The sequence below is a fragment of the Sciurus vulgaris genome (genome assembly GCF_902686455.1).
Source record: "Sciurus vulgaris genome assembly, chromosome: 12".
Taxonomy (NCBI): domain Eukaryota; kingdom Metazoa; phylum Chordata; class Mammalia; order Rodentia; family Sciuridae; genus Sciurus; species Sciurus vulgaris.
Genome location: NC_136473.1, coordinates 57,295,107 through 57,320,560, shown reverse-complemented (window position 1 = coordinate 57,320,560; position 25,454 = coordinate 57,295,107). Strand labels below are relative to the sequence as shown.

At 35.4% G+C, this 25,454-nt stretch overlaps 1 protein-coding gene across 13 annotated transcripts in view; it reads right to left on the bottom strand.

The window, feature by feature from the left end:
- The window catches only part of CDC42BPA (CDC42 binding protein kinase alpha), a 311,754-nt gene that overhangs the window by 191,395 nt on the left and 94,905 nt on the right, over positions 1-25,454 (bottom strand). For all 13 annotated transcript variants that reach the window (XM_079106616.1, XM_079106608.1, XM_079106605.1 and 10 more), the window contains one exon: positions 20,407-20,555. In XM_079106616.1, coding sequence (XP_078962742.1) covers positions 20,407-20,555 — 149 coding nt within the window. The remainder of the gene's footprint in view (positions 1-20,406; positions 20,556-25,454) is intronic.

The following is a 25,454-nucleotide window of genomic DNA, read 5'->3' as shown; positions in this document are numbered from 1 at the left end:
GTTTAGTTAACATGTTTAGAAATTACTTGGGGTTTTTGTTCAACCTACAATTAGGAATTACTTTGTCATAACCCAACATTAGACAGAAAACTTTAATCACCAGAGTCAGACTTCCCACATGATGATGTCAAGTCATTAGAAATAATTCCTACCCCCAAATTCTAAATTTCAGCAAATAAATGATTAAGGAGTAAGGACACACCCTTAAAATGTAGACTGCCTCTTCAGCAAATCAAAAATAGTGACGCTGGAATTCAAACTTTAAGTTGAAAATTTAAGTGCATCTATGGCAAAGTCTAAAATCTGAGCTGACAGATTATAGAAAAGGAAATATCTAGGGTGCTCGCCTAGCACACAAGAGGCACTGGATTCAATCCTCAGCACCACATAAAAAAATAAAATAAATTTTTTAAAAAACTCCTCAAAGGGGCGATCCAAGATGGCAGACTAGAGGGTGACTACATCTCCAGTCGCTCAAGAACCCAGGATTCAAGAAGGGGAGGCATTGAGAGACTCGGACTAAAATAGAGCCGGGTTGAGTCTCCCCCACCAGGTGAAGCTCAGCCTGGGTGGCAGGCCCGGATAGGGGCGGCTCATCGGAGTAGGGTAGGGCAGCTAGAGTCTTCCCCAGGCAGCCCTGCGCACTCAGGTGGTGGGCTCCTCCCACACGGCCAGTTTCTCGGAGCAGGTTCCCCAGTGCGAGCCTTTCCACTCCAAGCCCTGGAACCAGTAGTGGGCTAGGGGCAGCTTTCTTCGGAAGCACTGCATTTTCAAGTTACTTCTAGACTTTAGGCTACTGAAGTCTGGGAGGTGATACACTGGAAATCTACAGGGACACTATAAGCCAATAGAGGAAATCGGCAAAATCACAGAGTCCCACTGATATCTGACCAATATAAGAAAACAAGGGAAGAAAATGTCCCACACAAACCTAGATACTATATAAATAAAACCCAGTGAAACCACAGCAGAAGAAATGTCAGAAAGGGAGTTCAGAATGTACATAATTAAAACAATCAGGGAAGCAAATGAGGAGAAGAAAGAGCAAATGCAGGCATTGAAGGAGGAGATGAAAGAGCAAATGCAGGCATTAAATGATTACACCAATCAACATTTAAAAGAGCAAATACGGGACGCAAGAGATTATTTCAATAATGAGTTAGAGATACTGAAAAAAAAGCAAACAGAAATCCTTGAAATGAAGGAAACAATAAACCAAGTTAAAAACTCCATAGAAAGCATAACCAATAGGATAGAACACCTGGAAGACAGAACCTCAGATATTGAAGACAAAATATTTAATCTTGAAAGAAAAGTTGACCCAACAGAGAAGATGGTAAGAAATCATGAACAGAATCTACAAGAATTATGGGATATCATGAAAAGGACAAATTTAAGAATTATTGGGATTGAGGAAGGCTTAGAGAAACAAACCAAAGGAATGAACAATCTATTCAATGAAATAATATCAGAAAATTTCCCAAATCTGAAGAATGAAATGGAAAATCAAGTACAAGAGGCTTATAGGACTCCAAATATACAAAATTACAACAGACCCACACCAAGGTACATCATTATGAAAATACCTAACATACCAAATAAAGACAGAACTTTAAAGGCCGCGAGAGAAAAGAATCAAATTACATTCAGGGAGAAACCAATAAGAATATCAGCAGAATTTTCAATCCAGACCCTAAAAGCTAGAAGGGCCTGGAACAACATTTACCAAGCCCTGAAAGAAAACAGATGCCAACCAGGAATCTTATACCCAGCAAAGCTTACTTTCAGATTTGACGACGAAATAAGATCCTTCCATGATAAACAAAAGCTAAAAGAATTTACAAAAAGAAAGCCGGCATTACAAAACATTCTCAGCAAAATATTCCATGAGGAAGAGATGAAAAACAACAATGCAAATCAGCAACAGGAGGAACTACCTTAAGGAACAGCGAAATAAAGGAGAAGCAAAATCATGTCAAAAAAGAAAAAATGAGTCAAATGACTGGAAATACAAATCATACCACAATAATAACCCTGAATGTTAATGGCCTGAACTCATCAATCAAAAGACATAGACTGGCAGAATGGATTAAAAAGAAAAACCCAACAATATGCTGCCTGGAAGAGACTCATCTCATAGAAAGAGATACCCATAGACTAAAGGGGAAAGGATGGGCAAAAACATACCATGCACATGGACACAGCAAAAAAGCTGGAGTATCCATCCTCATTTCAGATAATGTGGACTTCAAGCCAAAGTTAGTCAGAAGGGATAAAGAAGGACATTACATACTGCTCAAGGGAACCATAAATCAGCAAGACATAACAATCATAAATATTTATGCTCCGAACATTGGCTCATCCATGTACATCAAACAAATCCTTCTCAATTCCAGAAATCAAAAAGACAACAACACAATAACACTAGGCGATTTTAGCACACCTCTCTCACCGCTGGACAGATCTTCCAAACAAAAATTGAATAAAGAAACCATTGATCCCAATAACACAATCAACAATTTAGACTTAACCAATTTATATGGAATATACCATCCAACAAAGAATGAATACACTTTCTTCTCAGCAGCACATGGATCTTTCTCTAAAATAGACCATGTTTTATGCCACAAAGCTAATGTTAGCAAATACAAGAAGATAGAGGTACTACCTTGTACTCTATCAGATCATAATGGATTGAAATTAGAAATAAATGACAGAATAAAAAACAGAAACTTCTCCAATACCTGGAGATTAAATTATACACTATTATATGATGAATTGATAACAGAAGACATCAGGAGGGAAATAAAAAAATTCTTAGAAGTAAACGAGAACAAAGACACATCATATCAAAATCTCTGGGACACTATGAAAGCAGTACTTAGAGGAAGATTTATTTCATGGGGCGCATTCAACAAAAGAAGTAGAAATCAACAAATAAACGACTTAACACCTCAGCTCAAAGCCCTAGAAAAAGAAGAGCAGACCAACACCAGAAGTAGTAGAAGACAGGAAATAGTTAAAATCAGAGCCGAAATCAATGAAATTGAAACAAAAGAAACAATCGGAAAAATTAGCAAAATAAACAGTTGGTTCTTTGAAAAAATAACCAAAATTGATAAACCCTTAGCCACACTAACAAAGAGAAGACGAGAGAAAACCCAAATCACTAAAATTCGGAATGAACAAGGAAATATCACAACAGACACGAGGGAAACACAAAACATAATTAGAAGCTATTTTGAAAATCGATACTCCAACAAAATCGAAAATCTTGAAGATATCAACAGCTTTCTAGAGGCATATGAATTATCTAAAATGAACCAGGAGGACATACACAATTTAAATAGATCAATTTCAAGCAATGAAATAGAAGAAGTCATCAAAAGCCTACCAACAAAGAAAAGTCCGGGACCAGATGGGTTCTCAGCCGAGTTCTACAAAACCTTTAAAGAAGAGCTCATTCCAATACTTCTCAAAGTATTCCATGAAACAGAAGAGGAGGGAACCCTCCCAAACTCATTCTATGAAGCCAATATCACCCTGATACCTAAACCAGACAGAGACTCATCAAGGAAAGAAAATTTCAGACCAATATCCTTAATGAACATCGACGCAAAAATTCTCAACAAAATTTTAGCAAATTGCATACAAAAATATATTAAAAAGATAGTGCACCATGATCAAGTGGGTTTCATCCCAGGGATGCAAGGTTGGTTCAACATCCAGCAATCAATAAATGTCATTCACCATATCAACAGACTAAAAGTTAAGAATCACATGATTATTTCAACAAATGCAGAAAAAGCATTCGATAAAACACAGCATCCCTTCATGCTCAAAACACTAGAAAAAATTGGGGTAGTGGGAACATTCCTTAACAATGTAAAGGCCATCTACGCTAAGCCCATGTCCAATATCATTCTAAATGGTGAAAAACTGAAAGCATTCCCTGTAAAAACTGGAACAAGGCAGGGATGCTCTCTTTTACCACTTCTATTCAACATCGTTCCTGAGACTCTAGCCAGAACAATTAGACAAACCAAAGAAATTAAAGGGATATGAATTGGAAAAGAAGAACTCAAACTATCCCTGTTCGCTGCGAACATGATTATATATTTAGAGAAACCTGAAAATTCCACCAGAAAACTCTTAGGACTCATAGGTGAATTCAGTAAAGTAGCAGGTTACAAGATCAATGCTCATAAATCCAACGCATTTTTATACCTAAGTGATGAATCTTCAGAAAGAGAAATTAGGAAATCTACCCCATTCACAATAGCATCGAAAAAAATAAAATACTTGGGAATCAATCTCACAAAAGAGATGAAAGACCTCTACAATGAGAACTATACAACACTAAAGAAAGAAATTAAAGAAAACCTTAGAAGATAGAAAGATCTCCCATGTTCTTGGATAGGCAGAATGAATATTGTCAAAATGGCCATACTACCTAAAGTGTTATGCAGATTCAATGCAATTCCAATTAAAATTCCAACGATGTACCTTACAGAAATAGAGCAAGCAATTATGAAATTCATCTGGAAGAATAAAAAACCCAGAATAGCTAAAGCAATCCTCAGTAGAAAGAGCGAAGCAGGGGGTATCGCAATACCAGATCTTCAACTCTATTACAAAGCAACAGTAACAAAAACGGCATGGTATTGGTACCAAAATAGACAGGTAGATCAATGGTACATAATAGAGGACATGGACACAAACCCAAATAAATACAATTTTCTCATACTAGACAAAGGTGCCAAAAATATGCAATGGAGAAAAGATAGCCTCTTCAACAAATGGTGCTGGGAAAACTGGAAATCCATATGCAACAGAATGAAATTAAACCCCTATCTCTCACCCTGCACAAAACTCAACTCACAATGGATCAAGGACCTCGGAATCAGACCAGAGACCCTGCATCTTATAGAAGAAAAAGTAGGTCCAAACCTTCAACTTGTTGGCTTAGGAGTTCCTAAACAGGACTCCCAATGCCCAAGAAATAAAAGCAAAAATCAACCACTGGGATAGATTCAAACTAAATAGCTTTCTCTCAGCAAAGGAAACTATCAGTAACGTGAAGAGAGAGCCTACAAAGTGGGAGAATATCTTTGCCACTCAAACTACAGACAGAGCACTATTTTCCAGAATCTATAAAGAACTCAAAAAACTCTACACCAAGAATACAAATAATCCAATCAACAAATGGGCTAAGGAAATGAACAGACACTTCACAGAAGAAGATCTACAAGCAATCAACAGATATATGAAAAAAGGTTCAACATCTCTAGTAATAAGAGAAATGCAAATCAAATCTACCCTAAGATTTCATCTCACCCCAATTAGAATGACGATTATCAAGAACACAAGCAACAAAAGGTGTTGGAGAGGATGTGGGGAAAAAGGTACACTCATACATTGCTGGTGGGACTGCAAATTAGTGCAGCCACTCTGGAAAGCAATATATAGATTCCTCAGAAAGCTTGGAATGGAACCACCATTTGACCCAGCTATCCCACTTCTTGGCCTATACCCAAAGGACTTAAAATCAACATGCTACAGAGATACAGCCACATCAATATTCACAGCTCCTCAATTCACTATAGCCAGAATGTGGAACCAACCTAGATGCCCTACAGTTGATGAGTGGATAAAGAAACTGTAGCGCATATATATACAATGGAATATTACTCTGCCATGAAGAATGATAAAATTATGGCATTTGCAGGCAAGTGGATGAAATTGGAAGATATCTTGCTACGTGAGATAAGCCAATCACAGAAAACTAAAGGACGAATGATCTCGCTGATAAGTGGATGAGGACATACAAGCGGCGGTAGGAGGAGTTAGCGTAAGGGTTATGGTTAGGTTTAGGGTTAGGGATAAGGAGGGTGGTAAGAATGGAGGAAGGAAGGACTGTATTGAGGGAAAAGAGGAGTGGCAGGGGTCAGGGGAAGGGAAAAAAATAACAATGAATCAAACAATATTGCCCTATGTAAATTTATGACTTTTAATTAAAATAAATAAATAATTTAAAAAATGTAAAAAAAAATGGAAATCCTTGAAATGAAGGAGACAATAAAACAAATAAAAAACTGAGTGGAAAGCATCATGAACAGACTAGCTCACTTGGAAGATAGAACCTCAGACAATGAAGACAAAATATTTAATCTTGAAAATAAAGTCGCCCAAACAGAGAAGATGGTAAGAAATCATGAACAGAACCTCCAAGAACTATGGGACATCATGAAAAGACCAAATTTAAGAACTACGGGATTGAAGAAGGCACAGAGATACAAACTAAAGGAATGAACAACCTATTCAATGAAATAATATCAGAAAATTTCCCAAACCTGAAGAATGAAATGGAAAATCAAATACAAGAGGCTTACAGAACACCAAATGCACAGAATCACTACAGATCCACACCAAGGCACATTATAATGAAAATGCCTAACACTCAAAATAAAGATAGGATTTTGAAGGCCGCGAGAGAAAAGCATCAGATTACATATGGGGGAGACCAATACGGATAGCAGCCAACTTCTCAATCCAGACTCTAAAAGCTAGAAGGGCCTGTACCAACATATTTCAAGCTCTGAAAGAACATGGTTGCCAACCAAGAATCCTATACCCAGCAAAACTAACCTTCAGATTTGAAGATGAAATAAAATCCTTCCATGATAAACAAAAGTTAAAAGAATTTACAAATAGAAAGCCTGCACTACAGAATGTTCTCAACAAAATATTCCATGAAGAGGAAATGAAAAACAACAATGTAGATCAGCAAAGGGAGGAACCACCTTAGAGAAAAACCACTCAAAGGAGAAACCAAGCCAACTTAAAAACCAAAAATAAGCCAAATGACTGGGAATACAAATCATTTCTCAATAATAACCCTGAACGTTAATGGCCTAAATTCATTAATCAAAAGACATAGACTGGCAGAATGGATTAAAAAGAAAGACCCAACAATATGCTGCCTGTAAACGACTCATCTCATAGAAAAAGACATCCACAGACTAAAGGTGAAAGGATGGGAGAAAACCTACCCGCACATGGACTCAGTAAAAAAGCGGGGGTTGCCATCCTTATATCAGATAAAGTGGACTTCAAGCCAAAGTTAGTCAGAAGGGATAAAGAAGGACATTTCATACTGCTTAAGGGAACCATGAATCAGGAAGACATAACGATAGTAAATATTTATGCCCCAAACAATGGTGCATCCCTGTACATCAAACAAATCCTTCTCAATTTCAAGAATCACACAGACCACAACACAATAATTTTGGGTGACTTTAACGCACCGCTGTCACCACTAGATAGATCTTCCAAACAAAATCCAACCAAAGAAACAATAGAACTCAATAACACAATCAATAACCTAGACTTAATAGAAATATATAGAATATTCCATCCATCAACCAACGGATACACTTTCTTCTCAGCAGAACATGGAACCTTCTCGAAAACAGACCATGTGTTATGCCACAATGCAGCCCTTAGGAAATGAAAAAAAAAAAAGAGATACTGCCTTGTGTTCTATCAGATCATAAAGGACTGAGAGTAGAAATCAATGACAAAATAAAAAAGGGAAATTACTTGGAGACTAAATAATATGCTATTGGATGAAACATGGATAACAAAAAACATCAGGGAGGAGATTAAAAAATTCTTAGAGGTCAATGAGAACGACGATACAACATATCAAAATCTCTGGGACACTATGAAAGCGGTACTAACAGGAAAATTCATTGCATGGAGCTCATTCCAGAAAAGAATGAAAAGTCAACAACTGAATGACCTAACATTACAGCTCAAAGCCCTAGAAAAAGAAGAAAAGAATAACAGCAAAAGTAGTAGAAGACAGGAAACAATTAAAATCAGAGCTGAAATCAATGAAATTGAAACAAAAGAAACTATTCAAAAAACTGACAAAAAGTTGGTTCTTTCAGAAAGTAAACAAAATAGACAAACCCTTAGCCACACTAACAAAGAGAAGGAGAGAGAAGACTCAAATTACTAAAATACATGATGCAAAAGGAAATATCACGACAGACACCACTGAGATACAGAACATAATGAGAAGCTACTTTGAAAATCTGTATTCCAACAAAATAGAAAGTACCGAAGACATAGACAAATTTCTAGAGACATATGCTCCTCTCAAACTGAACCAAGAGGACATACACGATTTAAACAGATCAATATCAAGCAATGAAATAGAAGAAGGCATTAAAAATCTACCATCCAAGAAAAGCCCAGGACCAGACGGATTCTCAGCTGAGTTCTACAAGACCTTCAAAGAAGAACTCATTCCAATACTTCTCAAAGTATTCCAGGAAATAGAAAAGGAGGGTACCCTACCGAACTCATTCTATGAAGCTAATATCACCCTCATACCCAAACCAGGAAAAGACACATCAAGGAAAGAAAATTGTAGACCAATATCCTTGATGAATATAGATGCAAAGATCCTTAACAAAATATTGGCAAACCGTATCCAAAAACATATTAAGAAAATTGTGCACCACGATCAACTGGGGTTCATTCCTGGAATGCAAGGATGGTTCAACATTCATAAATCAATAAACGTAATCCATCATGTCAATAGACTCAAGGATAAGAATCATATGGTTATTTCAATTGAAGCAGAAAAAGCGTTCGACAAAATACAACACCCCTTCATGCTCAAAACACTAGAAAAAATAGGGATAGTAGGAACATACTTGAACATTGTAAAGGCTATTTATGCTAAGCCCATGGCCAACATCATTCTTAATGGAGAAAAACTGAAACCATTCCCTTTAAAAACGGGAACAAGACAGGGATGTCCTCTTTCACCACTTCTATTCAACATTGTCCTCGAAACTCTAGCCAGAACCATTAGGCAGACTAAAGAAATTAAAGGGATACAAACAGGAAAAGAGGAACTTAAGCTCTATCTGCGGATGACATGATTCTATATTTAGAGGATCCAAAAACCTCCTCCAGAAAACTTCTAGACCTCATCAATGAATTCAGCAAAATAGCAGGCTATAAAATCAACACACATAAATCTACAGCATTTTTATACGCAAGCAACGAAACAGCTGAAAGGGAAATGAGGAAAACAACTCCATTTGCAATAGCCTCAAAAAAAAAAAAAAAATACTTGGGCATCCATCTAACCAAAGAGGTAAAAGATCTCTACAATGATAACTACAAAACATTGAAGAAAGAAATTAAGGAAGACCTTAGAAGATGGAAAGATCTCCCATGTTCTTAGATAGGCAGAATTAATATTGTCAAAATGGCCATACTACCAAAATGCTATACAGATTCAATGCAATTCCAATTAAAATCCCAATGATGTACCTTACAGAAATAGAGCAAGCAATCATGAAATTCATCTGGAAGAATAAGAAACTCAGAATAGCTAAAGCAATCCTTAGCAGGAAGAATGAAACAGGGGGTATCGAAATACCAGAATTTCAACTACAAAGCAATAGTAACAAAAACAGCATGGTATGGGCACCAAAATAGAAAGGTAGATCAATGGTACAGAATAGAGGACATGGACACAAACCCAAATAAATACAATTTTCTCATACTAGACAAAGGTGCCAAAAATATGCAATGGAGAAAAGATAGTCTCTTCAACAAATGGTGCTGGGAAAACTGGAAATTCATATGCAACCGAATGAAATTAAACCCCTATCTCTCACCCTGCACAAAACTCAACTCACAATGGATCAAGGACCTCGGAATCAGACCAGAGACCCTGCATCTTATAGAAGGAAAAAGTAGGTCCAAACCTTCAACTTGTTGGCTTAGAATCAGACTTCCTTAACAGGACTCCCATAGCCCAAGAAATAAAAGCAAAAATCAACCACTAGGATAGAGTCAAACTAAATAGCTTTCTCTCAGCAAAGGAAACTATCAGCAATGCTAAGAGAGAGCCTACAGAGTGGGAGAATATCTTTGCCACTCATACTTCAGATAGAGCACTAATTTCCAGAATCTATAAAGAACTCGAAAAACTCTACACCAAGAATACAAATAACCCAATCAACAAATGGGCTAAGGATATGAACAGACACTTCACAGAAGAAGATCTACAAGTAATCAACAGATATATGAGAAAATGTTCACCATCTTTAGTAATAAGAGAAATGCAAATCAAAACTACACTAAGATTCCATCTCACCCCAATTAGAATGGCGATTATCAAGAACACAAGCAACAATAGGTGTTGGAGAGGATGTGGGGAAAAAGGTACACTCACACGTTGCTGGTGGGGTTGCAAATTAGTGCAACCACTCTGGAAAGCAGTGTGGAGATTCCTCAGAAAGCTTGGAATGGAACTACCATTTGACCCAGCTATCCCACTCCTTGGCCTATACCCAAAGGACTTAAAATCAGCATACTACAGAGAAACAGCCACATCAAAGTTCACTGCTGCTCAATTCACCATAGCCAGATTGTGGAACCAACCTAGATGTCCTTCAATTGATGAATGGATAAAGAAACTGTGGCATATATATATACAATGGAATATTACTCCACCATAAAGAATGATAAAATTATGGCATTTGCAGGCAAATGGATGAAACTGGAGAATATCATGCTAAGTGAGATAAGCCAATCTCAAAAAACCAAAGGATGAATGATCTCGCTGATAAGCAGATGATGACACATAATGGGGGGTAGGATGGGCTAGTGTTAGGGTTAGGGTTAGGAAGGGGGGCAAGAATGGAGTAAGAAAGGACTGTATAGAGGGAAAAGAGGGGTGGCGGATGGGGGGAAGGGAAAAAATAGGAGAATGAATCAAACAACATTGCCCTGTGTAAATTTATGATTACAGGAATGGTCTGCCTTGACTCCATGTGCAAAAAATCAAAATGTATCCCATTTGTTTCCAATAAAAAAGGGGGGGGGAATATATCCTCTACTTCTATTCATGTCACTCACAGAAGAGCTAGAATATTGGGAAAACAGTAGAGACTGAACAATAACTCCACAATGAATGAATGAATGTATTTATAAAATGAAAACTAAGATAAACATCTGTCCAACTTGAAGACAACCATGAACTAGAAGTTTTTCTTCAAATGTAGTCTTTTTGCAAAAGATACTAAATTTAAGGAAATATGCATATTACTTTCAAGAAAGCAAGTAATACCCTACAGTTTCCACTCACACCAACCTCCAACACCCAAAACACTAGTGCTCAAATGTTTGATTAAAATGCTATCAGTTAAGACATTAATGTAATTAAATAAAAAGGGAAAGATGATTTACTTTTATTTCCCATGCTTTGGCCATGTTCTCATCATTTTCCTTTAGATACTGCTTCTGAGTTCCTTGTTTGGTTACTCCTACTATACCTAGTCTACACACTGGATGTCCTCAAGACTCAGTCCTAGACCCTCTTCATTATGTGATCCCTGTTTCGTTGAGTACTTTCAGTTTGCTTCATTATGTACATACTATCTACATGCTAATGACACCCAATTACTTGGATTACAGGTCTCAGTGTTATACTTGGAAGAAAAATTGCTTTTTGCAGACCAAAGAAATTAAGCACATTTGGCAATCTTGAAGAATTCACCAAAATACGTATGTGTGGCCAGTGAAATATGATGCAATGAACTTTGGAGGCTTGGTTTCTCAACTGCAGAAGGATAAGCAACAGTTACTTTTTTTTCTTAAAAATTTATTTTGAAATGATTATGGGTTCAGAGGAAATTGCAAAAATAGTACAATGAATTCCACGTACCCTTCTACCTGTAAAACATAACTGTAGTACAGTATAAAAACGAAGAAACTGATACCAATTATTGCTAGACTATAGACCTTAGTCAGTTTTCGTCCTTTTTAAAAATCGTATTTGAACTCATTCAGCTTTATTTTTTAAATGTATTTTTCTCAAATGATTAAATGACCAGTCAAGGAAAGTGTCTCAATTTTCTGAATGAAATATGGTATGATATGAAAACATAATTAAAATTCTTTTTAAAAAATCTGTGTTTGAGACTGTGTATGTGTGCATGCATGTCTGTGTGTATATACATAATTTTGTGTCATATAGTCTTGTAACTATACGACCACAACCATAACACACAACTGTTCTATCACCATAAGAGAATTTCCTCATACTGCCTCCCTGTATTGCTACTTCCTCCCACACACTCTATCCCCTTTCCCTGTTCCCTGGAAATCATCAATTTTGTACCTCTACTGTTTTTTCAAGAATATTATACAAATGGATTCATTTGATATGCAACATTTCAAGATTTAACTGTTTTCACCAATCAGTACTTCATTCATTTTTATTGTGTAATAGTACTCCATCATATGGACATGTCAGAGTCTTCTACCATTCACCAAGTGATACATACCTGGGATGTTTCCAGTATTTTACTCTTACAAATAAAGCTGCTGTAAACATTGATGTACAGGTTTTTGTATGCATATAAATTTTAATTTTCTGTAACAAATGCCTAGGAATGTAACTGCTGAGTCCGATGGAAAGTGCATGTTTATTAAAATTTTAAAAGCTATGGAATAATTTTCTAGAGTAGTAGTCATGCCATTTTACATTTCTACTAATGTATGATTTACTTTCTCTGTATCCTTGCCAGCACTTAGAATTATGACTACCTTTTATTTTAACTGTTCTAACATGCGGTAATGACAATGAATATTTTTCATGTAATACTTGCCACCTGAATCTCCTATGTCTCCTCTAGGGTTAACTGTTGTCTTTTCCCCATTTTATAATGGGATTGTTTGACCTTTTAAAACTGCTTTGAAAAAAATTTATATATCCCAGATATAAGGCCAGCAATGGTTAATCTTGATTATCAAGTTGACTGAATTGAGACACCTATAAAATTGGTAAAGCAAACTTTGTGTGTCTGTGAGAGTGTTTCCAGAGATGATTTGGCAGTGAGATAAGGGAGAAAAACCTGTCCTGAATGTGGGCAGCAACATCTAATAATCTGGAGGCCTGAATGGGAAAAAAAAGCAGAAGGGGGAAGTTCACATGCCTGCAAGTTCAATTCTCCTTGAATGGGTACTTTATTTTGCTGCTCCTACCACGGCCTAGGGACATCAGACTCCAGATCTGTTGGCCTCTGAAGGCAAATTCACACCGAGTCTCTCCAGGGAGCTTATAAGCTTTCAGTCATAGACTTGGGCTTATCATGGATCCCTCTTCTGAGGCTTCTGGTTTCTTGGACTGAGTAGTGACAGATTTCATTGTTTTTTGGGCCTGCAGATAGCAACTGTGGGACTATCCACTCTCTGGATAAACCAATCTAAAATTCTCTCTTATATATACATGCTATTAGTTTTGTTCCCTAATACATGGCCTTTATTAAATATGGTGACAAATATTTTCTCCCACTCTATAGCTTGTTTGTTCATCCTATTACCAAGGTCATTGATAGGGAACACATTTTTAATTTTGATAAAATTTTTCTATTTTTCTTCGATTAATCATACTTCTGTTGTCACATCTAAGAAATCCTTACAAAGTCCAAGAACTCAAAGATGTTCTCTGATTTTTTCCTCTCAAATGTTTTAAAGTTTTACTCTGTACATTTAAATCCATGAACCATTTAAAATTAACTTTTGTATTTCAGTAAAGTTTAGGGGACTTTGTTTTGTTTTGTTGCAATGCTAAGGACCAAACTCAGGGCAATACACATGCTAGGCAAGCCACCAAGCTATAACCCCAGCTCTATTTTTTTGCCCATGATTCTAGCACATTTGTTGGAAATTATCTTTTTTTCCATTTAATTGCTTTTGCACCCTTGTCAAAATCATCTGGGAGTACTTGTGTTAGTCTATGTCTGAATTCTCTATTCTTTTCCAGTAAAATATGTATTTATTACTCCATAACTAGCATACTATCTTGCTTATGGTAAAAAATACAATAAGGCTCAATATCTGGTAGAGTTATTCCTCCTACTTTATTCTCCTTTACCAAAATTCTTCTAACTACTCTAGTTCCACTGTCTTCCTATATGAAATTTATAATGCTTGCCTTTATCTACAAAAAAAAAGGTTTTTTTTTTTTTTTATGGCTACTGTATTAAATCTATAGATCAAGTTGAGGAAATGTGACCTCTTTGAGTATTTCAAAACTATTAGTCACTAATTATTTCTAATTCCTCTAAACAATATTCACCAGTAGTAGCTACTGTTAATACTATATTTCTTCTTTCCTTGATCCTAATGCATCCTTTCCCTGCCTCCTTCAAAAGAGCTGAGCTGCTGGGATAATTCTCAGAAAATAATAGTAGTCCCTTGTGAGCATTTGTAACACCATAACATCCTAGAGCTTCTCAATAAAATAACAAGGAAATAGACTGCATTTCCGCAGCTAGTCAATTAACACTTTAAGAAGTACCTTTGGGAATCTTTTCATCTTTACAGGAAAACTATATTTTTACAAAGTTCCAAGTTGCTGTAATTTTAATGATAAAACATGTTGTTTTGAATTCTAAATTTAAAAAAATATATATATGGGGGAAACTTCTAGTTCCCAGTCCAACAAATATGGAGCTCAGAAGTCACCGCTATGCCCTAATAACAACAAAAAAAGAACAAGCTGGAAAAATCAACAATTCTTCTTAGACATATAAAAGAAGAAAGGTCACAAATGTTTGCTCCCAACAAACATATTGGAGTTAGAGGGACAGGCAGAACAGAGACTCACAATTTAGCAAAGCCAAACATAATAAGCAAAAACCTTGCCTGGAACCAGTGCTCGGTTAGGAAAACTTAAAAACTGCAACTGACATACTGCTGGAGTCTGTACACAGCCTGAGAGATTAAAAATTCCAGGGAAGCCAAGTCATGGGGAGACCTCATACTTTTGTGAGTTTTACCACTAGGAGTTCAATAAGGTACTCATAGCTAGTATTACAGAAAAATACTCATGCTTCCAGAAGAGGAAGGGATAAAGGTGCTGTTTAGAAATAGACCAGAGCATTCTCTTTTTAAGAACACCTGCTCCAAGAGAACTATTTCACCAAAGCCTAACCTGCTAGCGCACAACCTACAGGGGAGAAGGGAAATACCTAACTACAGTCCCCTCAAGCCGCTCTGTCTCAAATAAGCAGGTGTAGGTGGGGTGGGGTTTAGGGGATACTGAGAGGTACTGGTGTTCACAGTTCAGTAGCATAGCCTCACTACAAGATTGAGACTTAATCAAGACTACAGAATATTCCTCCCATACCCACAACACATACACATACACACACACACACACCTTACCATCACACCAACTAGAGGATAGTATAATGCCATGCTTTTACCCAGTATGGCATATCTACCTTTCCACAATTACAAGACATACTAAAAGAGACCAGAAGACTGAACAAACAACAGAACCAAAGCTAGATATGGCAGAAATATTGGAGTATGAGATCAGTAATTTTAAGAACTATTATTAACACGTTAAGAACTTTGATGGGAAAAGGAGATAACATGGAAGAACAGATACATAATTTAATCAGACAGAAATTCTAAGAAAGAGTCAGAAATATGAGATATAAAAAACACTGTAAAGGAGATGGAATGCTTTTGATGGGCTCAGAAGACTGGAAAGAACCTCTGAGCTTATGACAACAGAAACTTTTAAAATGGAAAACTAAAGAGAAGACTGAAAAAAATGAGAAAACAAAATAATCAAGAATTGTGGGATGACAAAAGGTGTAATGTGTATAATGAGAATATCAGAAGAAGAATGAAAGAGAAGCAATCTTTAAAGCCACTACTGAGAATTTTCCAAAATTAATATCAGACACCAAACCACAGATCCAAGAAGCATAAAGAATATCAAGCAGGATAAATGTAAAAAGCGAGAGCAAAAATAACCCACATGTACATACATCATTTTCCAACTAAAGAACATCAAAAATAAGGAAAAATCCTAAAAGAAACCAGGGAGGTTAGGGAGGGTCTTATCTATACAGGAACAAAAAATAAGTAATACATCTCACTTCTCCTTAGAAACTATGTAAGTAACAACATAGAGGAAAATACCTGAGAGAGAAAAACAGGTCAACCTAGAGTTCTGCACCTTGAAAAATTATTCTTACTTAAAATCAGCATACTACAGAGACACAGCCACATCAATGTTCATAGCTGCTCAATTCACAATAGCCAGACTGTGGAACCAACCTAGATGCCCTTCAATTGATGAGTGGATAAAGAAACTGTGGTATATATATACAATGGAATATTACTCAGCCATAAAGAATGATAAAATTATGGCATTTGCAGGCAAATGGATGAAATTGGAGAATATCATGCTAAGTGAGATAAGCCAATCTCAAAAAGCCAAAGGACGAATGATATCGCTAATAAGTGGAGGATGACACATAATGGGGGGGAGGGAAGGGTTAGTGTTAGGGTTAGAGTTAGGGTTAGGGAGGAGGGCAAGTATGGAGGAAGGAAGTACTGTATAGAGGGTAAAGAGGGGTGGGAGGGGTGGGGGGAAGGGAAAAAATAACAGAATGAATCAAACAACATTACTCTATGTAAATTTATGATTACACAAATGGTATGCCTTTACGCCATGTACAAACAGAGAAACAACATGTATCCCATTTGTTTACAATAAAAAAAAAAAAAGTTTTGCACTAGGCATGGGAAAAAAAAAAAAAGAAAAATTATTCTTGAAAGTGAAGGAGAAAGAAAGACTTCCTCAGACAAACAAAACTGAGGAAGTCTATTATCGGTAGCAATGTGTTGTCTAACAAGAAAAAAGTTCTTCAAAAAAAGAAAACTGTTATAGGCCAGAAACTCGGATGTACACAAAGAAAGTAAAAGCACCAGACAATGAATAAGTGAAAATAAAATACAAATTTATTTTTCTCATTCTTAACGGATGTCCTAACATAAGTTAGTTCAAAATAATAGCATGAATTAATCTAAATATGAATTTTTGTAGATGCATAAAATGAATAACAGTAATGATATAAAGGATAGGAAGAAGGAATTAGGATTATTTTGCTATTATAAAAAACAACATGTTATTTTAAAAAGAAACTGAATTAGTTGCAAATAGATATTTCAAGCTCAAGGGCAATCACTAAAAAAGGCTTTTTTAAGTGTAGAAAATATGATAAAAAGAGAACGATCTCATAAAATCATAAAATCAGTTTTATTCATAACTGTCAAAACTTGGAAGATTATAACACAATAATGAAAACATTTTTTAAAAAACCTGAAAGTAATCGCAAAGTCTCTTGGTAGGACCAATAAGGTTCAAATCTGTATTACAAATTAATTTTCTATCAAATTCAACATGAACTCTCTTTTCTAGCCAAACTAGTCTACTGTTCTCCAAAACTGCCTTTTCTTGCCTATGTGCTTTTCTCCTCCTTTTCTCTTATTTGAAAATGCCTTCCTCTCTGCCTATATATATAGTCTTCTCATTCCTCAAAGTTCCTCCATTAAAGCTTTCTCTTAGGAAAATATATTGTGCAAAGAGCATGAATTCTGGAGTTAGGATGACTTAGATTTTCATCTAGGCCATGCAACTTACTGACTCATGTCTCTGAGTCTGGCTTCCTCATCTATAAAATGGAGCAAAAGCCATTTTTGGATATCTAAATAACATAATTATCATTAGAATCAGAATATAGGTGAAGTCCATGGCACAAAGTAAGAATTAATTAACCATTAAAACTAATATTTAGAACTAAATTTGTTATCCTAATTTAGCTCAGTGTAATTTGTTCATATAATTCATTTAGCAATTCACAGCCTGGACTCAATCCATCTCTTACACTTTTGCCCTAAGTGATTATTTACTTTAATTCTTATTTCTATCTTATGCTTTATGTTTCTAAACAGACTGGAAGCTTCTTAAAAGTCAGAACTATAGTATACCTATTTATAATTCCACATGATTTAACACTATGCTTTTTTTAAAAAATTTTTTTTTAGATGTTGACAGACCTTTATTTTATTCATTTATTTATATTTGGTACTGAGAATTGAACCCAGCACCTCACACATGCTAGGCAAGTGCTCTACCACTGAGCCACAACTCCAACCCACATTATGCTCTTTACAAAAGAAGATTCAAAAAATATTTCCTCAGTGAAGTCTTTGTTGGAAATAACCTATTCAGAAAATGGGAAACACATTTTGAAAATATTAAAGGTGTATTAACACATTGGAACATCCATGAAGGGTAAAGAAGGAGGTAAAGAGGGAGGACGAAGTGACTTGGAAGTAGGCATGTGTGAAATAAGGAAGAGAGAATGTGTATACTAATTCTGATAACAGAAAAACCATAGATATTTAGAAGTTTAGCCTGAAGAAAAGGTTTTGGAAAGTGTGAGAGTTTTCTGAGTGAAGATAACATAAAATTCTGTAACATAAGAGTCACTCAACAATGGAACAAAGAGGATTCATTTTAATAGTAAGTACCTTTTAAAATTACAGGCACCTAAGCAGAGCTCAGGGTTAATACGGTTTACAGCCACACGGCAATATCTGAAAGATAATTATTACCTAAAATGCTATGTTGAGAAGAATTATAAGACTAAAACTATAGTCACTAAAAAGGTGCTGTGATCACTTAAGAATCTGTCACAAGCCTGCATAATACAGAGTATCACAAACACCTCATAATTAGTATCCCCAAACTAGAGGAATAATTTTCAGAAACAATCATTCCTCATCAAGAATGAAGACATGAACTGGGTCAAGTCTTTTTAAATTCCTCAAGTCTAAGACTCATGTTTAATAACCAATATTCTGTAAGTATTCAATAAAATATGTTCATATATTTAAATAATAGTCCTCAGCTAGGAAACTGAATTACCGTTTAATCAACAAAAAATCACTGTAGTTTCTCATCCTGTAATTCACTCTTTGAGACCATAATACCATTTTCAAAGCATCTTCCTATCTTTTATTTTTGATAAAAATCTGTAACTATTAGACACCAACAGAGAAAAGCATATGAATAGGCAAGAGCCAAATTGAGATCTATTAAATGCATTTGCAAAGGGAGGCAGGGGTTGCTGGGGACAGAACCTATGGCTCATGCATGCTAGGCAACTGCTTTACCACTAAGCAACACTTCCAGCCCAAATAGAATTTTTTAAATCAAAAGAGTCTTCCTTTATGAAAGTTCCAGAAGTTCATTACTAATTAAACCAATAAATATTTTTTAAAAAATCATATCTTGAAAACCACTGAAACAGAAACTTCATCATCCTTCCACATACATGTTCTTCTCAGAGAACTTAAGAGAAATATTCCTTGCTGCCCAAGAGCAGTGTTCTCAAAGGTGGTCACTGAATTCATCAGCAGCAGCAGCAGCAGCAGCAGCAGTAGTAGCAGCAGCAGTAGCACCACCACCACCACCATCAGTAACTGCGCCAGAGATGCCAACTCCAGTCCCATCAAGTCAAAAATTCTAGAGTTAAAAACCCAACAATCTGAGTTTTAACAAGCCCTCCAAGACTCCTGATGCGTGCTGAAGTTTGAAAATCAGTGTCTCATAAAATAGTCTGTTTTCTAACACAGCAATAACCCTTTATCTACTTCTTAGCATCCTTCTCTTTTTCACATTTTGCATTACCCAAAAATTTATCTCATTTGAATGATTAATTCACCAATAACTCTGTGATGATTCCTACATTCCTTTAAACCATCAAATATGTTTCTATTTTTTATTACACATAAATCATTATAAGTTATTTAGGAAAAAGGGATTTTTAACGTATGTCAACAAGCATGAGAACAATTTTGTGTAAAAACCATTCATTCTGTAAACAGGCCTGCATTTTTCTTTTCATTCTATCCTACACAATGTAACACACAATGGTAGAGAAATTTTTAATAAAGTATTAACTATTAAACAGTGTATAATGAAATCATTCCATGAACATAAAAACTGCCATATTCTACAAAAAGAAATATTTATCTCTTTTGATCATTATATGAGTCTTGAAAGTATTTTCTTGAGAAACAAACTATATAACATGAGTCTTACTTGGCAAATAAAACTATTATTTATGGTCTAGAATTTCAGCTAGGATTAATATATAAGAATGAACTGAAAGGAAACTGGCCAATGCATATACCATTTAGAAAGGAAACCACATGTAAATTTAACTTAAGTGTTTTTAGAAGTGTTCTATAGAAATGCTGACTGTAAGGAGGTACTTTTAGATACCATATGGATACATTTATGTATAAGCAGGAACATCTGTTCAGTAATGCTGATTAAATAATGACAACAACAAAGTAAAAATAACCACAACCAATTTTTTGGTTGATGAGCAATGCATCTAAGACCATAATAAATTTGGTATAAAAAGACTTCAGTTTGTAGTTATTACATGGTAACTCATAGCCAGGTGCAACAAAGAGCTGATTTACCTGTGCACATAATGTAGTTGATGAACTGAGTCAATTGCTATCACCATTTCAGCCAGGTAAAATCGAGCCATATCTTCAGGTAATCTATCTTCAAATTTGCTGAGCAGAGTAAGCAAATCCCCACCAACATAATAATCCATAACCAGGTACTGTGAATAAAAAAACATAAAATGCCATCAATAAGTAGTAAGGGTAAAAAATTCACATATAATATTAATTACTACAAAGTATTTAAGATGATTACCAGTAGTCATTATAATGCTTCTAAATTTCATACAGCATTGAAACAATATTCCTAAAAACTGGAGCAGAGAACAACACAGAATTATCCTTCTGTTGTTGCTGTACTTTGCAAAGTATTATCATCATCATCTTTACCTACAGTGGACCATACATAGCTTTGCCAAATGTTCACACAAGACTGAACGTTTTAACTCTCCAAAAACTAAGAAAGAAGGAAAAAAAAAACTCAGACTATAGGACAGTACCTGTGTTGAAAAAAAAAAATCACATTACTCTTCATCATCACTACAATTTCCTTATTTGACCTTGGGTCAGTAAGAATTTTACTATATAACCAGTACCAGTCTATGGTTTGAAAAAATCACTGATATGGAATATAATTTCCATCATGTGTTTCACTTCCCATTTCTGATGGAGCACAAATATCAAAATGCATTTTTCTCAGGTGTATGTAAATGGTGGTTAATTAATTTTAGATACGAACCTTTACTAGGGGCAGAGAAGGGGGAAGTGTCCATGCCAAAAAACAAACAATAAAGCGTATACACCAAAATGTTTACTAGTTTCTCTAAGTTATTAGACTGCAGATGATATCATAGCTTTTTGCTATGTTCTAGACTGCTAGAACATATGTATTACATACACATGTATATATGGGCACGTTCCTTAGCATGAAGGCTAGTAAACAGAAGTTATTTAAACATCAACTACAATGCCATGATGAAAAATGATTTTATTACAGAATGGGATACTTCAGGGTAACCACTGAATTGACATTTCAATTTAAAGAAACTTGAGAAAATTAAATTATTTTTATTACTATACACAAAAATTATAAGCATAGAAAATGTATGTTAAACCAAAGCTAATTTCATATATTTAAAGTCGTGAAAATTAAGAAAACTATATTTCAAATCCTACTCTATGGTTTGTTTTACTCACTCCATATAATGTTTAAAAAACTCCACACTCACCATTAGAACAAGCTAACAAAAGGTAACAAAATTTTATTAACATAAACATGTCACAAGACATAGGGATGGATGTAGAGAAGAAATACCCATCTTTTCCTTTAAAAAGAATTTTGAGAACAACAGTAAGCAAGAAATTTGTTTAAAAGTAAAAACAAGATGGCTATTAAAATGGAATGTAGGATCTGGAGATATATAGTTCAGTGGTAAAGCACTTGCCTGAGGCCCTGGGTTTGATTACCAACACACACACAAACACACACACACACACAGGCACGCACAGTATAAAATAGAATGTAATACTTATGTATAGAAAGTCATAGAATACAATTCATTCCTCAAATAAACTTTTCTGTGTGTCAACCAGATTATATTTTGCACCAAACATAGAGGAAATACCCAGGGAACAGAGAGATGAAAGTCCCCTATATCACAGCCTTTTCTCTCTTGAAAGAGTACTTTATTCTTGTCACACCAGACATCTAACAGATGTAAGTACTCTGTTCATCACTAAATTGCTAAAAAAATTATCTTAACATTTTTGCCACCCATGTTCACCACTGAAAACCTGGGCTTCATGAGTCATCATCTATCTTCCACCTTCATCCACATACTACTCAGCTTCCTCTTAACAAACCCAAAATCTCATGGTTCCCTTCCCTTTCAAACTTCCAATGTATCTTACTGAAATTTTTCTATGGTAAACAAACCTCCCTAAGACAGAACTAAAAATGATGAATATAAAACTATTCCTAGTTTTCCTTGCCTGCTAACTTGGGTCCTGGTTTTACCTACTTGTATTTTTCCCCTACCTTTTTCTCGAAAGTAAATTAGACACAATTCAACAAGAAGAACAAAAATTCTCAAGGGAAAAGTAAACTGAAAATGAACTATATGCAAAACTATGCAGTGCGGCTTTGATGTTAGTTAGACAAGATGCATTAGGAGAGGGAAACAAATAATAAATAACTTCACGTAGGAATAAAACTCCTTTCCTTGGTAACTTATCTCCAAGAATGTAACCAAGATCATGAAGTCTTTCTTTCATGCTTTCTCTTTGACTCACCATATTCAATTCAATCACCATGATCTGGTTAAGTCTATTACCTACTAAATCCCCACAGAATCCATCTACTTCTCTTGCTATCAACTACCAAAATTCTAATGCAGACTCCTAACTCTGGACAATTTACTGCTATGGGTTCAAGGGTAAAGTGGGGTAGCTTTCCATAACATATTTTATAGTATAAACAATTTTCTTGACAATGGAAAGTAGACTACAGAACAATGGAGAAATAAGTAAGTGAATTTACTAATTCCACTGATAATTTATAAAAGCACCTACATCTTATTTATTCAATGGGTGTACAACAATAAACAAGACATAGTTCCTGCCTTCAGGAATGTTACAGAGAAGAAAACACAAATAATGGGCGATTTCAGTGTACTATAAATACTTTAACAGGAATAAGCAGAAAGCAATTGGCTTTTAAAAGAAAAGAACCCCATCTGTCAATCAAGATCATTTATTTGTCTGACTTTATGTTTTGGTCAAAACTGAAAGACTATCTTCTTATAAACAAAGAGACTATTATCTAAAATATTTAATTCAGTCTTCCCCCAATTCAATTAAGATGTCCTCTCATCATACTTCAAGATTCCAAATACACTCATTTGTTCCTGAGCACTCTACTTTGCTATGGTTTCCTATTACTATACCAATATCATGTTGTACTGATTAATTTCAGAGTAAAACTGAATAGATGGTATTAAGACTGAGCAGGAGGTAGGTCCCTAATTGCCCCACCATGGTTTCCAACTGAAAGCAAGTTGCTTTTAAAATACTGTTTTTCATTAATCACCATGTTCCAGGTTCCAGAGCTGCTGACTCCTCTAAGCTTTTCAGCAACCGCAGTATGCTCAATAGCCCTGAACCTGACCCATATATGATTTTCCTGGGATGGTGGTATGAGTGAGGCTATCTTTTGTGAACTGAGCACAGAGGAACCCAATGCATATATGCAAATCACCATGTCAAGTGCAAACTGGGGTTCTGAGAGCAAGGAACTGACCAAACATGTACAGAAACCCTGAGATTGTGTGCAAAGGCAGACCATATGCCTATGTTAGCCCACACTCTTTTGTCTACATAAGCTTTGCTTCTCACCTCCTCAGGGAACAGTTCAAGAACCCTATCTTATGCACTGTCTCCCTTTTAAACAGCCCCAATAAAGTCTTGTTTGGATGTTATTGCTTATCTTTGTGATTTCTTTCTCTAATTGAGCAAAAGTTGTTAACACCAACAGCCAGTAAGCCCAAAAAGAGCTGTACTTTGCCATTTCCTGATTCCTGTCCCATGGTAAGAAAAAGAACTCCATGATGACTAGTAATAGCAGGAAAGGTTCCTCTCAAAGGGCGCAGTGGCATAGATGCCTGTGATTCCAGGTACTCAGAGAGCTAAGACAGAAGGTTCTCAAATTGGAGGCCAGCATCCCCAGCTTAGTGCAACCGGTCTCAAAATAAAATTTTGAAAAAGAGCTGGGAATGTAGTTCAGTGATAAAGTGTCTCTGGGTTCAATCCCCTACCCAAAACTAAGTAACTCAATATGGCTAAGCAGTCTTTTAAAAATTTTTAAATCTATATAGGCTAATGACATTCCTAAAAATGGGTCAAGGAGATAATAATCCTACAACAAAGAGTTCCTATCAATTAAGAAGAAAACAAAAAAGCCAACAAAACTAGGCTTGAGGATATTAACAGATAATTTATATAACAGAAAACAATTAGCAATATATGTTTAACTTTAATAACACTGAGGGAAATGAAAACTAAAACTGCAACAAAATACCAATTTTCATCAATTAGATTAGCAAAGAGACCATCAAATGATAAGACAAAACACTGCTTTTGCAGGATAATATATTACAATCTTTTTGAAAAGTAATTTCATGGCATCTATTAAAATTTTAAATATAAATGCCCTTGATCTAGCACTACCACTCTTAGAAATTGATCAAATAAAACAAAAGCTCAAATACGTAAGGAATATGAGTAGGTACAAAATTTGATTCGAATACATCAGGAATATGAGCAAGCACAAAATTTTATTAGCTGCAGCAAATCAGAAAGAATGTGAAGCGCAATCAAAAAGTAAAGTTAAATGAATATTTACATATGCATTCTTTGAAATATCATAAAGTTGCCAAAAAGAATAAGTAAATATATGCCAGTGATATATTTAGGGAACGAACGCAAGTTGCAGAAAGTAAATTTTAAGTAATATGTATTTTGTGATTCCACTTTTCTATAAAAAAGGAAAAATACATGTTTATAGACATAAAATTTATACAAAGTATTTAAAATGAACAGACACAACAAACAGTTATTTCAGAAGGATAAAATGGAAAGATGAAGTTAAGAATTATTAACTTTTAATGTACACCCCCCTCCCCCTACATTGTAAAGAGGGAGAAATCTAATCAAACCAAAAGTGACCAATGCAGTAAAGTTCTGCAAAAGGTTAGAGTTATTGTAATAAAGTCAAAGGAAAGTGTTGAAAGGAATAACTGTAAATAGATACATCTCATCCACATGGGATAAAAACAAATATGGACAAATCTACATCCAGGAGAGGAAAGAGGAGAACTCTGAACAAATTCATGCTTAAGTAAACAACAGTTTTCATTTTCTCCATGAAGTAGGAACTATGGAATGCAGGTGCAGGGATGCTTATCTATCTAAGGTAGATGATAAGATGCTTATCTATCTAACTGTTATTCCTACTTTATGGCTACAAAACCAGGGGAAAAAGAAGCCAAATGATTTGCCCAAAC